This window comes from Triticum urartu, chromosome 7 (genome assembly GCF_003073215.2).
Source record: "Triticum urartu cultivar G1812 chromosome 7, Tu2.1, whole genome shotgun sequence".
Classification (NCBI taxonomy): domain Eukaryota; kingdom Viridiplantae; phylum Streptophyta; class Magnoliopsida; order Poales; family Poaceae; genus Triticum; species Triticum urartu.
Genome location: NC_053028.1, coordinates 590300879 through 590315465, shown reverse-complemented (window position 1 = coordinate 590315465; position 14587 = coordinate 590300879). Strand labels below are relative to the sequence as shown.

The following is a 14587-nucleotide window of genomic DNA, read 5'->3' as shown; positions in this document are numbered from 1 at the left end:
CCGATGAATTGTGGGTTTATGATTAAGATTATCTATGAACAATATTTGATTCTTCTCTGAATTCTTATATGCATGATTTGATATCTTTGCAAGTCTCTTCGAATTATCAGTTTAGTTTGGCCTACTAGATTGATCTTTCTTGCAATGGGAGAAGTGCTTAGCTTTGGGTTCAATCCTGTGGCGTCCTTTTCCAATGAAAGTAGGGTCATCAAGGCACGTATTGTATTGTTGCCATCGAGGATAAAAAGATGGGGTTTATATCATATTGCTTGAGTTTATCCCTCTACATCATGTCATCTTGCCTAATGTGTTACTCTGTTCTTATGAACTTAATACTCTAGATGCATGCTGGATAGCGGTCGATGTGTGGAGTAATAGTAGTAGATGCAGAATCGTTTCGGTCTACTTGACACGGACATGATGCCTTTGTTCATGATCATGCCTATATATTCTCATAACTATGCGCTTTCCTATCAATTGCTCGGCAGTAATTTGTTCACCCACCGTAATATATGCTATCTTGAGAGAAGCCACTAGTGAAACCTATGGCCCCCGGGTCTACTTTACATCATATTAGTTTCCCGTCAACTAGCCATTTCTGTCGCCGTTTATTTTGCAATCTTTACTTTTCAATCTATACGACAAAAATACCAAAAATATTAATCTTATTATCTTTATCAGATCTCACTATCGCAAGTGACCATGAAGGGATTGACAACCCCTTTATCGCGTTGGTTGCGAGGTTCTTGTTTGTTTGTGCAGGTACTAGGCGACTTGCGTGTAGTCTCCTACTGGATTGATACCTTAGTTCTAAAAAACTGAGGGAAATACTTACGCTACTTTGTTGCATCACCCTTTCCTCTTCAAGGGAAAACCAACGCATGCTCAAGAGGTAGCACTTGTGATGGGCTAAGTTGGGACACCCCTGCAAGGTATAAACTTTCGAGAGCTGTGCATGCGGTTATGTGGCAGATGGGAATTTGTTAATATCCGGTTGTAGAGTACTTGACACTTGACTTATTTTAAAATGCATCAACCGTGTGAGTAACCGTGATGGTCTCTTTCCGACGGAGTTTGGGAAGTGAACACGGTTGGGTTATGTATGAACATAAGTAGTTCAGGATCACTTCTTGATCACTTCTAGCTTACGACCGTTGCGTAGTTTCTCATCTTACTCTTGTACTCGTATGTTAGCCACCATATTTTCTTAGTGCTTGCTGCAACTCCACCATATAACCAAATCCTACTCATAAGCTTACATAGTATTGATCTGGCAGGTTTTGAGATTGCCGAGTCCTCGTGACTCACAGATACTACCAAAACAGTTGCAGGTGCCGATGATACCAGTGCAGGCGATGACACCGAACTCAAGTGGAAGTTCGACGAGGACCTTGGCCGTTACTACGTGTCTTTTCTTGATGATCAGTAGTGGTGACCAGTTGGGACGATCGGGATTTAGCATTTGGGGTTATCTTATTTTCATTTGGATTTGTCCGTAGTCGGACTATGTGTGTACTCTGGATGATGTATGAATTATTTGATCATTGTGTGACGTGGCGATTGTAAGCCAACTATTTATCTATCCTTGTTCTTGTACATGGGATTATGTGAAGATGACCCTTCTTGCGACAAAACCAACATGCGGTTATGCCTCTAAGTCGTGCCTCGACACGTGGAAGATATAGTTGCGTCTTGGGCGTTACAGGAAGACCACCACTCTGCTACACAACCATACCATCTACCTCAAGGCGTCGCTCGTATATCCCATCTCGTCGTTGAAGGCTGTCGGAGCAACAAAAAAAACCACCGTCGCGTTCATCGATCAACGTTGAGACTTAGTCCGACCTCTAGTCTCTAGATGCGGTGAGGGAAGGGGGGTGAGAAGGTAGGAGCTAGTGGCTGTGGGGAAGGGAGGAAGCGACGGCTGTAGAAAAAAACAGGCCCGCCCTCCACAAGTCTTTCTTGTGGAATGGATATTTTGTTGTCTTTTTTATACTTTATAATTTTTGGGTATCCACATGTACTACGAACGTTCGAGGTTTGTTTTATCGAAAAGATTCATTATGCAATAAGATGTTGGAAGTAGAAAGTTAATTTCTAGAATAAACTGATAATGCCAACTTTCCAAAATATGATTCCAAAAGTTTGCAAAATTGTTGCTCTCTTTATAGTGTCTCTGAGCCATAATTTCCTTTAACCTTTGTCTTTGTTTCGATGAGATCTTTGAAAACAGACCCCGATAGGATTTGTTTTGATACTTTTTAGGTTCCTCCTCAGCTGCCACTCCTCCTTTGTCGGTAAATTGTTGTTCTACTCGTCCTCAATCGGTGAGGGTGCGTGTGTGGGGAGACTACGATCCACCAGTGGGAGCTATAGTTACCCTTGTATTAGGGCATTAGGTAAGTCTCCATTTGTCCACAGCTTCGTCCCTTCGATGGTGGTGGAGACGGTGTTCAATAATTGTTCATCTGGCTTCCTCTCTGGCCCTGATGGTGCGTGGCATTGTCGGTTCCAGTGACGAGATCGGGTGAAATGCATGTCTTCATTGTGCACAACTTTGTCCCTTCCGGTGGTGGTAGCGTAGGGTTCAATAGGGTCTCCTTGACTTCTTCTCCAGCTTTGGCGATGCAACCACTGTCAAATCTAGCAACGAGATTGGGGTGAGCATGTTTTTCCTTTCGTCCGTGGAAGTAGAGGTGGTTAGTTGTTTTTTCATAGGGTCAATACTGCTTCGGCATCAACAACATTGATCTAGTTATTTCCTCGAACCGGACGGATGTATAGATAGGATCGACCCTGTGCCACTTCTTCTCTAGGCCGCGAATCATCCAGGATCGACATTGTCAGCACTTTCTGGCAGAGGTCGATGAATTCCCAACTGCCTTTTGTGAATGCTATTTGTTGTTCCATGACAACGCAAAACTCCATGGGCAACAACATCGACAGGTCATCAGCATGCGCATGATAAAGATGATGAATGATTCTCCAAATACATGATTGTATTTCTTTTCTTTAGAAGTTTTTTTATAATGTTGATGTTTTTTTGCTGGTGTTTAATTAATATTAGTAAATGCGCACGTGCAATACACGTTAATATTTAGACAATATATTAATTGTACGCGGATATTAGGTGTGGCATTATTTGTGTGTTAATCCTGTGATTAGTGCAATATTTGATATGATATTAATTGCACATTAAACACAATTAATGCCCGCCATTGGAGTAGTCTAGGTCATTGGATTGACTTAGTTTGATGGCCGAGATCAATTGAGTCTGCCCCTTTGGATCTCTTTATATTGGTATAGATGTAAAGATTTTGCTTTCTTCGGATTTTTTTTCTGTTGGTACACAAGCATCACAAGAGAAAATAGTGTATCGAAAATTCTAAACGCACGGGCTCTTTACAGAGATTTCACAGGTCTCTTCCAAACTAATTCCCCTGAATTCAGCGGCGGTGGCCCCTCACCTTATTTCTATGCAATCTAAATATGCTAGTTAAGAGCAACTCTAGCAGACCCCGCAAAAGCTCTTGACTCGCAAAATAACCGTCAAAATGCGGGTGCGGGCTGAAAAGCCTGCCCGGCCAGAACACGCATCCCGCCCCGGCCCGCAAAAAATTTTAGGGGGCATGGCAAATTTTCGGTCCCAACCCGGGAAAACGCGGGTTCCCCCCTCGCGGTTGCGGTGTCCTGCATCACAGAGAAGCAGTTGGCGGGAGGAACATTTCAGCCCGCGCTCTTTTCCCCCTTCCTTCCGCCGCCGTCCGCCCTTGCTTCCGCCCGCCCGCCGCCGGCGATTCTGGCCATATCTGCGGGCGGAATCGCTCTGCGGGGCCGCCCCACACCCTCCCGCGCCGAGCCGCTGCACCGCCCCTTCGGATCCGGCGAGAAGAGCCACCCCCCAGTCGCTGCCGCCGCTGGGATCGACCGCTGGGATTTGAGATTTGCGGGGATGCATCGGCGCAAAGAGCAGAACCCGCATAGCCAACCCGTAAAAAAACATATTCCACGAATATATTTTTTTACGGATCCGTTTGGGGGGTCTGCATCTGTGCCAGCCCGCGCCGCCCCGTAAAAAGCTGTTTTACGCGAACTGCATACGCGTTTTGCTGGCCGGTGTTTTGCAGGGTCTGCTAGAGTTGCTCTAAGCCACTCTGTTGATCCCTTAAAATGCCGTCTATGTGTGTAGCATTGCTCGTTGTGTACTGCCTTATGGATAGTAGTCTACTGCAGTTCTTAACCTAAAATTTTGTTTTGGACTACTGTCCTAAAAAAGACACCGGAATAATTGTTTATACACATTTGTACCAATCAAGTACTATAAAAATGGAAAAAAGAATACACATTCTTTTTTTAGAGGGAAAATAATAAAAGAATGAAACTGCCTTGTGTACGATGATTTTTCATACGATTTTCGTACGACAAAACACAGGCACGTTTCCTGAGGTTTGGGCCCACATCACCAGATGAGTCTGGTCGTACAAAAATCGTATGAATTTCTGTCGTGCATTCTTTTTTTTTCTCTCGTACATATAGCAGCTCTCATAAAAGAGTACGCAGTGAGGATCTGTATTTTCGGATCTGCGTTCTGCTTGGGCTATGCAGTGTCCTTAAAGCCTATCAGGCTCCAATTCATTAGCCAGCCTGAATACCGCGCTTCGGGAGAAAGAAACCCAGTCCTAATCGAACCAGCCCAAGACCCCCAAATTGGGCTATCAAACTGTGGCGTGGCCCGTATTTCTTGTCCCCTTTCATCGCCTGCGCCGCCGCGCGTCATTGCCGCGACAGCGACCAGCGCGCCCCGTCAGCGTCTTCCCCTCCCTTCAGCTCGTCAAAGCTCAAAGACCAGCGTGGGTAGAATGGGCGGACGAGGCGAGGCGAGCTCGGCAGCCATGACGGCCTCCTCAGCGCCTCTCCTCCTCCCCCTCGCTCCGGCGCCGGCGGCGCGGGACGAGGTGCGGCGGCAGGTGGGGCTCGCGGCGCCGCTGGTGGCGTGCAGCCTGCTGCAGTACAGCCTGCAGGTGGTCTCCGTCATGTTCGCCGGCCACCTCGGCGAGCTCCCCCTCTCGGCCGCCTCCGTCGCCTCCTCCTTCGCCAACGTCACTGGCTTCAGCGTCCTGGTAAAGCCCGTGTTGCTACTTGTGAAGCATGACAAAATTGTTTCCAGAACTGAAATTGTTTCCGAAGTTGAAAGGAAGAGCGAGTTGATATGAAATGCAAAGCGAGCATCTAGGAGCTAGTAGTTTTTAATGCAGTGTGAGCAAGATTATCAGAAAATTAGTATGCTTATGTGACCAGCAGGCATAAAATCTTCTTCCAACATTATCAGATGATGCCTACTTTCAGTTGCAATTAGATTTGATGAAAATTCTCACCTCTTCATGTCGTTGCAATGCGCCAGCTGGGAATGGGAAGCGCACTCGACACATTGTGCGGGCAATCATATGGGGCAAAACAGTATGATATGCTAGGGACGCATGCTCAGAGGGCTATCTTCGTTCTTATGCTTTCAAGTGTTCCACTCGCCTTTGTATTGGCCTTCGCTGGCCAAATTCTTACTGCTCTTGGTCAAAATCCAGAGATATCGTATGGAGCTGGAACATACGCCCGGTTGTTGATTCCCGGTCTTTTCGCATACGGATTGCTTCAGTGCCTTACCAAGTTACTGCAGGCCCAAAATATTGTCCACCCACTGGTAGTTTGTTCTGGGGTGACGTTGATATTCCACATTGTGCTGTGCTGGTTCCTTGTTCAAAATTCCGGTCTTGGCTACAGAGGTGCAGCTCTGGCAACCTCGGTATCTTACTGGTTCAATGTGATATTGCTAGCACTGTATGTTAAATTCTCTGAAGCTGGCAGAAGGAGTTGGCATGGATGGTCAAGGGCGGTGTTAAAGGATGTGAACTTGTTTTTAAGTCTGGCCATTCCATCTACATTTATGACCTGGTAAGCCTGATATGAGCAACCGCTAAAAAACAATGTCTTACTAATAAGTATCTTGGCAATAGAATGTCTTTACAACTGGGTGAAAAGTGATATGTGGTTTACCACCTTTCTTCTTCTTCATGGAACTGGTTGTTTGGCTTGCAATATAGTTCAGCTTGGAGTACTGGGCATTCGAGATGGTGGTTCTCCTTGCAGGTTTTCTTCCAAATCCAAAACTGGAAACTTCAATTTTATCCATCAGGTAAGAAAACAGGACTTGAAGCACTCTCTTGCACTAAATTACTGAGAATCTTTAACAAACAGACGATTTTTAATAGATTCAACAGTGTTGTTATATAACAAGACTATTTACCTGCCTGGTACACTTAAATCACATGGTGGTAGGCCAGTAGCATGGTGTTACACACCTTCCCTTTTCCATTTCTTGTGATAATCACGAAGTATAATGTTAGCTAGCTTGACATTACGCTTTCAGATACTTGATTATGCCACTAACTTTGGTTCATTTATCTAGCCTAAACACAATGTGGATGGTTTATACAATTCCAAGTGGCCTCAGCAGTGCAATAAGGTCAGGGGAGCACAATATCAGAATTCCACTCCGTTCCTTTCATTTTATGAGATTTAACATCTCAAAATTGTACTTAACCAGTTTGAATTCATGATTAATGTTTGTACGCAGTATTAGAGTGTCCAATGAATTAGGCGCCGGGAATCCACAGGCAGCACGTCTATCAGTTCTTATTTCAGGAATTATGTGCCTAGTAGAAGGCCTCCTTGTAGTTATCATCACAGTTTCTGTACGAGATGTGTGGGGTTATTTGTACAGCAATGAAGAAGAGATAGTAAAGTATGTATCAATAATGATGCCAATTCTCGCCACTTCTAACTTCATGGATGGAATACAATGCACGCTATCAGGTATGGCCTAAATACACATCTTAATATTAATTTTTTATGTCTAGAATACAGTAATTTTCTCCCTTCTGAGGAAGCCTTATGTGTAAACAGAATTCATGTTGCATAGTCCCCTGACTCATTTTCTGCCAATATTAATGCTGTTTGGTTTGCCTCAAGCATGTTACCTTCGAATAGTAGCCATCAGATTGAACTTAAATCATTAACAGATATTGAACATAAATTGCTAACAAATGTTTAGAAACAGGATAATTTGGAGGATGGGTGGAATTTTTTTTTACTTGCATGTGCTATTTCAGAAATAATCTCAGAATGTTTTCATATATACACTGACTGTACAACAAAGCATCAATTTCCCTGCAAGAAATTGCAGTTGATATTTCTAGTTTTGCTCAAACTCTCACAAACCGTCCGTTTATTTTTGTTTTTTCTTCCTTTTCTTTCTTTGGCTGAAGCTAAATTGTCCTAATTTTCCATCCTAATGTATTGAAGTGCAAATTCCCTGCACGATCTAACAAAAATATATACATCTCTGAAGTAGTACTCCTACACATAATGTCCACACTAACTAAACAGGCAACTGTATTCATGCTTGCTTGGAGATCTCTTCGATCACCAAAACTCTAGCTCTATGGATTGTAGCAAGGCACAGGCCCACGTGCTCTTCTAGCTCTATGGCCAATCTCCTAGAGCTAGAACAACTCCTCCTCAGCTCCAACACCATCTCCTGCACCGGATACTTCTCATCCACCATCTCCATGCAATATGTTGCCATTGCATTCTCCCGCTCGATACCATCAGAGAGGCGCACGGCGAGTTGGCTCACCGTGTCGAAGTCCCTGCCAAGAACATATGTGCCCTTTGCGGCAGTATCAAGTTGCTCCTGCAGCTGCTGCAAAGACTCTGTCTTAGAACGTTTCAGCCTCGTGACCCTCCTCTTGACCGCAATAGGGCAGAGCCCCATGAGCGCAGATCCAACCAGAAGGCTAAAGACCAGCAGGTGTGCTGCAATCCCAATGGCAACCGCACCACCGGCAATGACGAGGCAAGTCCTTGAGAGCTTCTTGATGATTTTCACTATCTTGAGCTTCTTTGCCACTTTCCTGTGACTTGATTTGATGGTCTTGAGCACGGAGGAGTACCTGTCATGAATCTGTCTGAAATTGCTCCTTGTGGTGCTGCTGAAAGGGTTGCTTCTACCCGGGATTGTTTCCAGTGCAAGGGAGGTACTACTAGGGGCAGTAGTACAGCCTATGCTTGCAAGGAAGCTGTCCATTGATTGGTAGTTGCTTTCGGTGTTCTTGATATTCCTCAGTAGCTGCTTGCAGATCTCCGAGGCCTCAGCACTGGCATCAAAGTAACCGGACATTGCGAGCTTGATTTCAGCAGATTTTTTCTGCCCCATTCTGTGAAGCATCGGAAGGATGAGATCTTGCTGAGGCTGAAGAAGGGCTTCCATCTCTTCCTTGTTTGATAAGAAGCGCACGTTAGACTGCGTGCGCATCGCGTTGATATACTCTTGCTCTATGTTCAGGCCATCTTGCACGCCCGCCAGCATCTCCATACCTGCTGCAGAACACGCAGAATTTCAGCTTGCAAACTCTAAATTCAACAGAACTGCATGCCATCGAAATTGTTTTGGGAAGAGAAAACAGAAAACAAGCACATGTAGAGAAGCTCGATCTTACCTGTGAATTCACGCGTTGATTCTTCAAGGCCCCCCAAGCTCCTTCAAGTTCTTGATCCTTCTCAGACGGTCACTGTATGCCTCTTATCCTGGTGCACCAATTGGCAACTGCACTAGCGCCTTCCTTGGCTTTAAATGTATCTCTCCTCAGGCTTTATATACAAGCACCTGAGCCGATAAAAATCTCGTGCTTTGTCTTGTATTGCGCCCCAAGAGCTTGTGCGGCTTAAGGCTTAAGTTTGGCACTCCCTGACCCTCCTGGATATCTCCTGATCCTGAGGCTGTGGCAGTTCCACGGTGTATTCTTTTCTGACCAACTCGTGCACTCCACATCACTGTAGCAGTCCAGCAGTGTACATCTTCATCATCTGTGTCCTTTACCAGCCGCCGTACATGCTGGGGCGTTTAGATTGTGTGCAAGATTTCCTGGTGGTTGCTGCTCTAATAAGCCGTAGAGACACTAGGTATGCTTCAGGTGCTCAAGTTGCCTGAAGTAGCTTCCTTTCTTATGGCTACTTGCCCGCGCCAAGACACATCATTTTCTTTGAAATGTGTATCCAACATCTTCAACAGTCTGCCATGAAGTAAAAAATAAAGAATTGAGTGCATTATGGGCATGCCATCACATTTTAGAACATGCACTTGTGCAAAGAAACAAACTGGTGGTTTGGGTGTTCAGAACATATTAACAGATCAAACGGATGCAAGCCACCAGATCAATTGGTAACAACTTGCTTAAACTGCTGAACAAAATTGAACAGTGACTTGACAAAAATGAGAGGACAATCTCTGTATTTTCAATTTATTCCTGTAGTACGGTTGGCACTTTGCCACAGAAATGCACTGCTCTTGCCTCTTGCTTGCACAGGAGGACATCTGTGTCTGATCACATCACCTGAACACGGTATCCCAAACAGAAAGCTTTTAGATGTGAATCACCTCATCATATTACACGTCAATGACATCATATGTGTACACATCATACACGGCAGCTCTAAGATGAGCCTTTTTGGCACATGTAGAACCTGAATTAAAATGGGTCCTCATCAGGTAGTAGGATCCCACGTGCACAGTGCCAACACGGGATCTTAAATTAATCCTCAGGTAGTACGATCCCATTTGCAGTGCCAGCATGGGCTCTTTCCTCTTAAACTTTGGGCCATCAACAGTACTAACATGGGCTCTTCCCTTAAACGTTGGGCTTAAACAGTACCAACAGGGGGCATGGTCCCTTTTGCACCACTTAAACATAAGTAGGTTTGTCTTTTACTTAATATGCTTCAAATGGCCACCCCTTTAATGTTTTCCTTATATAAGAAACAATATATCATTGTTGCTTGTTGGAAACATTAGTAGGTTTGGGGTTATTTTTTGTTGAATATGGTTCAAATGTCCACCCCTTTAACATTAGATTTGCCTTCATATGAGAACAATAATCTACCCCTGTAGCTCTTTGGAAACATTAGTACTGATCTTGGGTAACAATTTCTAAATTTATCTGCTTATTGCTCTGAAGGTGCCGCTAGAGGTTGTGGCTGGCAAAAAGTATGCTCCTTCATCAACCTATGTGCTTACTATGCTTTTGGTATCCCTTCAGCTGTTATTTTTGCATTTGTTCTGAAGATCGGTGGTAAGGTAAGTTGTATGATATGTTTTATGCAATTCTGGGAGGATACGTTTTGCGGGTTCTGCCTGAATTCTAGCATGAGCCTCCTTTCTGTGGCAGGGGCTTTGGCTGGGAATCATATGTGCCATGGTAGTGCAAATACTAGCTCTGCTTGTGATGATGCTTCATACCAACTGGGATAAAGAGGTAGGCCCGTGCTCTCTGTTGATGAAATTGGATGGTAGTATTATCTACTACTCCCTCCGTTCCATATTAGTTGTCGCTGAAACGGATGTATCTACGTCTAGATACATCCGTTTCAGCGACAACTAATATGGAACGGAGGGAGTAAAATTTAAGCTTCATCGCCGTCAAAAAAAATTTAAGCTTCATAAAATTGCTCCTGGGAAGGACCAGCTTAGAGCCTTAGACAGCAGGGCAGGGCATAGCCGTAGCAGTGTGGGACCAACGGGGAAAGGGATGCACCGATGGATAATGGATGCAGCATTAGTAGTCTTTGTAAATTACTGCCTTTTATGCTCTGTGACAAGAAAAATGAAATGCAGTTCTTGTTTCCGCTGAACTTACTTTCCACGGACATATCCATATCGACATTAGCCTTTTAGATTGCTTGGTAAAGTTGGTATGATAACGAAGTCTTGTATGACTGAATCTGCATCACCACCACCATACATGGCCTTGCTTACCTCACCAGCCCGTCATGCTGTGCTAGTGTGCTGGGATGATGTGTATGCTCTTATTTTACTATGTTGTCTACGATGAACTCATCTTTGAATCTCACTTTTTGTTTCCTTTCCTTGTAGGCTGAAATAGCCCGGGCTAGGACTAGAGTTCAGGAATCAGATGACACAATAACATTTGCGTGAATGTCATCATTTCTGGTATTTAGAGAAAAGGCCTATGGGCTATGGTCCAGCTTTTCATCCAAAGCTTTTCCGGAGTTGGATACAGTTGAAAGAAAACAAAAGCCAGGGGTTGCCTGGTAACCATATACAACTACAAATCTACAATCAAGGATAAACCAGGTCACCTTTTCTGATTGTTCCGCCATTATGGTTCATTAAGGCCTGTGCTTCATTGTACATAGTTCAAACTTGATCCCGTCTTGAATGTCATCATTTCTCGCCATATCACCAACAAGGTAGGTACTCTATTTTACCACGCAGTTCATTCATACGACGGAGTATACTCAAGTGATGGAACATGTTTAGTAACCTTTATATCGGCGGGGCGGAGCGGAGCGGAGAGATTCCAAACAGGGCGTATCTGTGCACATTCACCTGCACATTTTCCATCCTCGCCCTATCATCGCTTCCAGTGAGAGTAGGACTACCGTCCTGTAGTAGGCGACACTAAACCATCCGAAACGCCAATGGTGGCAGGCATACCGGTAGGTAGGCGAAAGCTGCAAGAGACCATATTATAGTAGTTGGTAAGTAAAAGCTGTGGTTGAGCTTCGCCGGATGAGACGTGTCACCTGTGCAGTTTTGCCAGTCATGTCCACCTACCGCGCGCCTTCATCTTGAACCCCATGCATGCATTGCATACATGAACACTCGAGCACCCGCAGTGCTTGCATATCGATCGAACGCAACAATGCACCTCGTCGCCATGGACATCCCTCTCCCGTTGCTCCTCTCCACCTTGGCCGTTGCCGTGGGCGTATGCTATGTGCTGGCCACCTTCTTCCGCGCCGACAAGGGGCGCGCGCCGCTGCCGCCGGGGCCGAGGGGCTGGCCGGTGCTCGGGAACCTCCCGCAGCTCGGCGGCAAGACGCACCAGACCATGCACGAGATGTCCAAGGTGTACGGGCCCGTGCTCCGGCTCCGGTTCGGCAGCTCCGTCGTCGTGGTGGCCGGGTCGGCGGGCGCGGCCGAGCAGTTCCTCCGCACCCACGACGCCAAGTTCAGCAGCCGCCCGCCCAACTCCGGCGGCGAGCACATGGCGTACAACTACCAGGACGTGGTGTTCGCGCCCTACGGCCCCCGGTGGCGCGCGATGAGGAAGGTGTGCGCCGTGAACCTCTTCTCGGCCCGCGCGCTCGACGACCTCCGCGGGTTCCGCGAGCGGGAGGCCGCGCTCATGGTGAGGTCCCTCGTTGATGCCGCTGCTACCGGCGGGGTGGTGGCGGTCGGCAAGGCGGCGAACGTGTGCACGACCAACGCTCTCTCGCGGGCGGCGGTGGGGCTCCGGGTGTTCGCCGCGGCCGGCGCCGAGCTTGGCGCCAAGGAGTTCAAGGAGATCGTGCTGGAGGTGATGGAGGTGGGCGGCGTGCTCAACGTCGGGGACTTCGTGCCGGCTCTCCGGTGGCTCGACCCGCAGGGTGTTGTTGCCAGGTTGAAGAAACTGCACCGCCGGTTCGACGACATGATGAACTGGATCATCGCCGAGAGAAGGGCCGGAGGTAGCACGGCCGGCGAGGAGAAGGAAGGTAAGGACCTGCTCGGCTTGCTGCTCGCCATGGTGCAGGAAGACAAGTCCCTCACCGGCGGCGAGGAGGACAGGATCACGGACACGGACGTCAAGGCGCTCATACTGGTAACAATCTATTTCGTAGTCGGCCGTGACTGTGACCGCTGACCGGCATGGCAAATCCACAACCGCAGCCGTCCAATGTGCCTGATTAACTCTGCTTGCATGCATGCATGCAGAACTTGTTCGTGGCGGGCACGGAGACGACGTCGACGATAGTGGAGTGGGCGGTGGCGGAGCTGATCCGGCACCCGGACATGCTGAAGCGGGCGCAGGAGGAGATGGACGCCGTCGTGGGCCGGGACAGGCTCGTCTCGGAGTCCGACCTGCCGCGCCTCACGTTCCTGAACGCGGTCATCAAGGAGACCTTCCGGCTGCACCCGTCGACGCCGCTCTCGCTGCCGCGGATGGCCTCCGAGGAGTGCGAGGTCGCCGGCTACCGCATCCCCAAGGGCACGGAGCTGCTGGTCAACGTGTGGGGCATCGCCCGCGACCCGGCCCTGTGGCCCGACCCGCTCGAGTTCCGGCCCGCCCGGTTCCTCCCGGGAGGGACCCACGCCGACGTCGACGTCAAGGGGGGCGACTTCGGGCTGATCCCGTTCGGGGCCGGCCGGCGGATCTGCGCGGGCCTCAGCTGGGGCCTGCGGGTGGTCACCGTGACGGCGGCCACGCTCGTGCACTCGTTCGACTGGGAGCTGCCGGCGGGCCAGACGCCCGACAAGCTCAACATGGAGGAGGCCTTCTCTCTGCTGCTGCAGCGGGCCGTGCCGCTGATGGCCCACCCGGTGCCCAGGCTGCTCCCGTCGGCGTACGAAATTGCATAAACAAAGACAGAGGGAAGCGCGCCACTGATTTGTCGTGATGATCTATGGAGGAGAAGCTCCAGTTGTGCTATGTATTGTTGTCGATGGGGGTGTGCCTCATCGTTTTCAACTAAAATAGTTCCACATGTAACTTCTGTACTGTTTTTAGATATAGCATGGAAAATAACATTTTATGTATCAAGGAAATATTGCTTTGCTGTCACAAATTAGAGATCATTTCACGTAAAAGAGAAGAAGGCAATGCAACAGGTTAAAAAAAGTGATAAGTGCCACACGTCAGGTGCGTAACACTCCTGCCCTGACATTTTCGATGACAATTTCAGTCACGCAAGGATGGCAAATTCCGGCGAGTTTCTGTAAAAAATGAACTGAAGCACAAAAATTGTCATGACTGCCAACTAAAGTTGTCATCCTTGCGTCACCAAACTTGCCATAAAAATGTTTGGAGTTGTCATGTGCTCGTGCCACTTGTGTGGTACTTATCAGGTCCTAAAAAAATGTACACCATGTATATTGTTATGCTACTATGTTATCTATGACCAAATAGTCTTTGTTTTCTTTTCTTGTATGTTGAAATAATGAAGGCCATTTCCCGCAAAAAAATATATAGAAATAACCTAGGCCATGACTATAATATGGCATTATAAGGACATATACAGCTGTTGGTAAAACAATCTTATCTTGAGCAGTTTTGATAAATAAGAGATGGCAATAAAAACATATGTACAATTGTTTTTTTCTTAGTCTTATGTTCAACTAGTAACCAGTTATTCCTAAATATGTGATGAGACATTCTAAGATATCATCTATTAATTAAGAGAAGGCAAGCCCTTTTCCCTTCTTATTTCTCTTTTCTCCACCTTCGCATTTATCCTATTTGGCAGTTATAAGATAAAAACATCGTGCATGACCTAACATTTCCCCGAATGCCACCATTCCTCGTTACGGTGCCAGTTGCTAGAAGGACACCTTTTTGGTGATCATGCTCACACGCGTAAGAGCAACTCTAGCAAAGTCAACCATATCATTTTGATCGCCATAATAACCGTCATTATAGAGATTTGGCGAGGGCGCTACAGACCGAGACCCCGAGCCTCCACATTTGGATGTTTG

The 14587-nt window shown here is 47.0% G+C and overlaps 3 protein-coding genes across 4 annotated transcripts; 2 read left to right on the top strand and 1 right to left on the bottom strand.

Moving 5' to 3' along the window:
* The first annotated feature begins 4730 nt into the window (after nucleotides 1–4730).
* LOC125518734 (protein DETOXIFICATION 16-like) lies at nucleotides 4731–11228 on the top strand. The gene is made up of 8 exons (XM_048683561.1): nucleotides 4731–5120; nucleotides 5402–5946; nucleotides 6101–6187; nucleotides 6461–6517; nucleotides 6629–6867; nucleotides 10068–10186; nucleotides 10278–10364; nucleotides 10982–11228. Exons 1-8 carry the CDS (start codon nucleotides 4860–4862, stop codon nucleotides 11042–11044), a joined length of 1458 nt encoding a protein of 485 aa, XP_048539518.1. The 5' UTR covers nucleotides 4731–4859; the 3' UTR covers nucleotides 11045–11228.
* Nucleotides 6874–10051, bottom strand: LOC125518735 (putative UPF0496 protein 2). Of its 2 annotated transcripts, none has more exons than XM_048683562.1 (2): nucleotides 8553–10051; nucleotides 6874–8433 (listed from the first exon to the last, which is right to left on the bottom strand). In XM_048683562.1, the coding sequence occupies exon 2, from the start codon at nucleotides 8426–8428 to the stop codon at nucleotides 7451–7453; it is 978 nt and encodes a 325-aa protein (XP_048539519.1). In that variant the 5' UTR covers nucleotides 8429–8433; nucleotides 8553–10051; the 3' UTR covers nucleotides 6874–7450. The 2 variants fall into 2 exon arrangements, with proteins under 2 accessions (XP_048539519.1, XP_048539520.1); XM_048683563.1 differs by having other exon boundaries at nucleotides 6874–8430.
* A 233-nt stretch (nucleotides 11229–11461) lies between the features above and the next one.
* LOC125518733 (flavonoid 3'-monooxygenase CYP75B4-like) lies at nucleotides 11462–13651 on the top strand. Its single transcript, XM_048683560.1, has 2 exons — nucleotides 11462–12716; nucleotides 12830–13651. Exons 1-2 carry the CDS (start codon nucleotides 11727–11729, stop codon nucleotides 13472–13474), a joined length of 1635 nt encoding a protein of 544 aa, XP_048539517.1. The 5' UTR covers nucleotides 11462–11726; the 3' UTR covers nucleotides 13475–13651.
* Nucleotides 13652–14587: the final 936 nt, after the last annotated feature.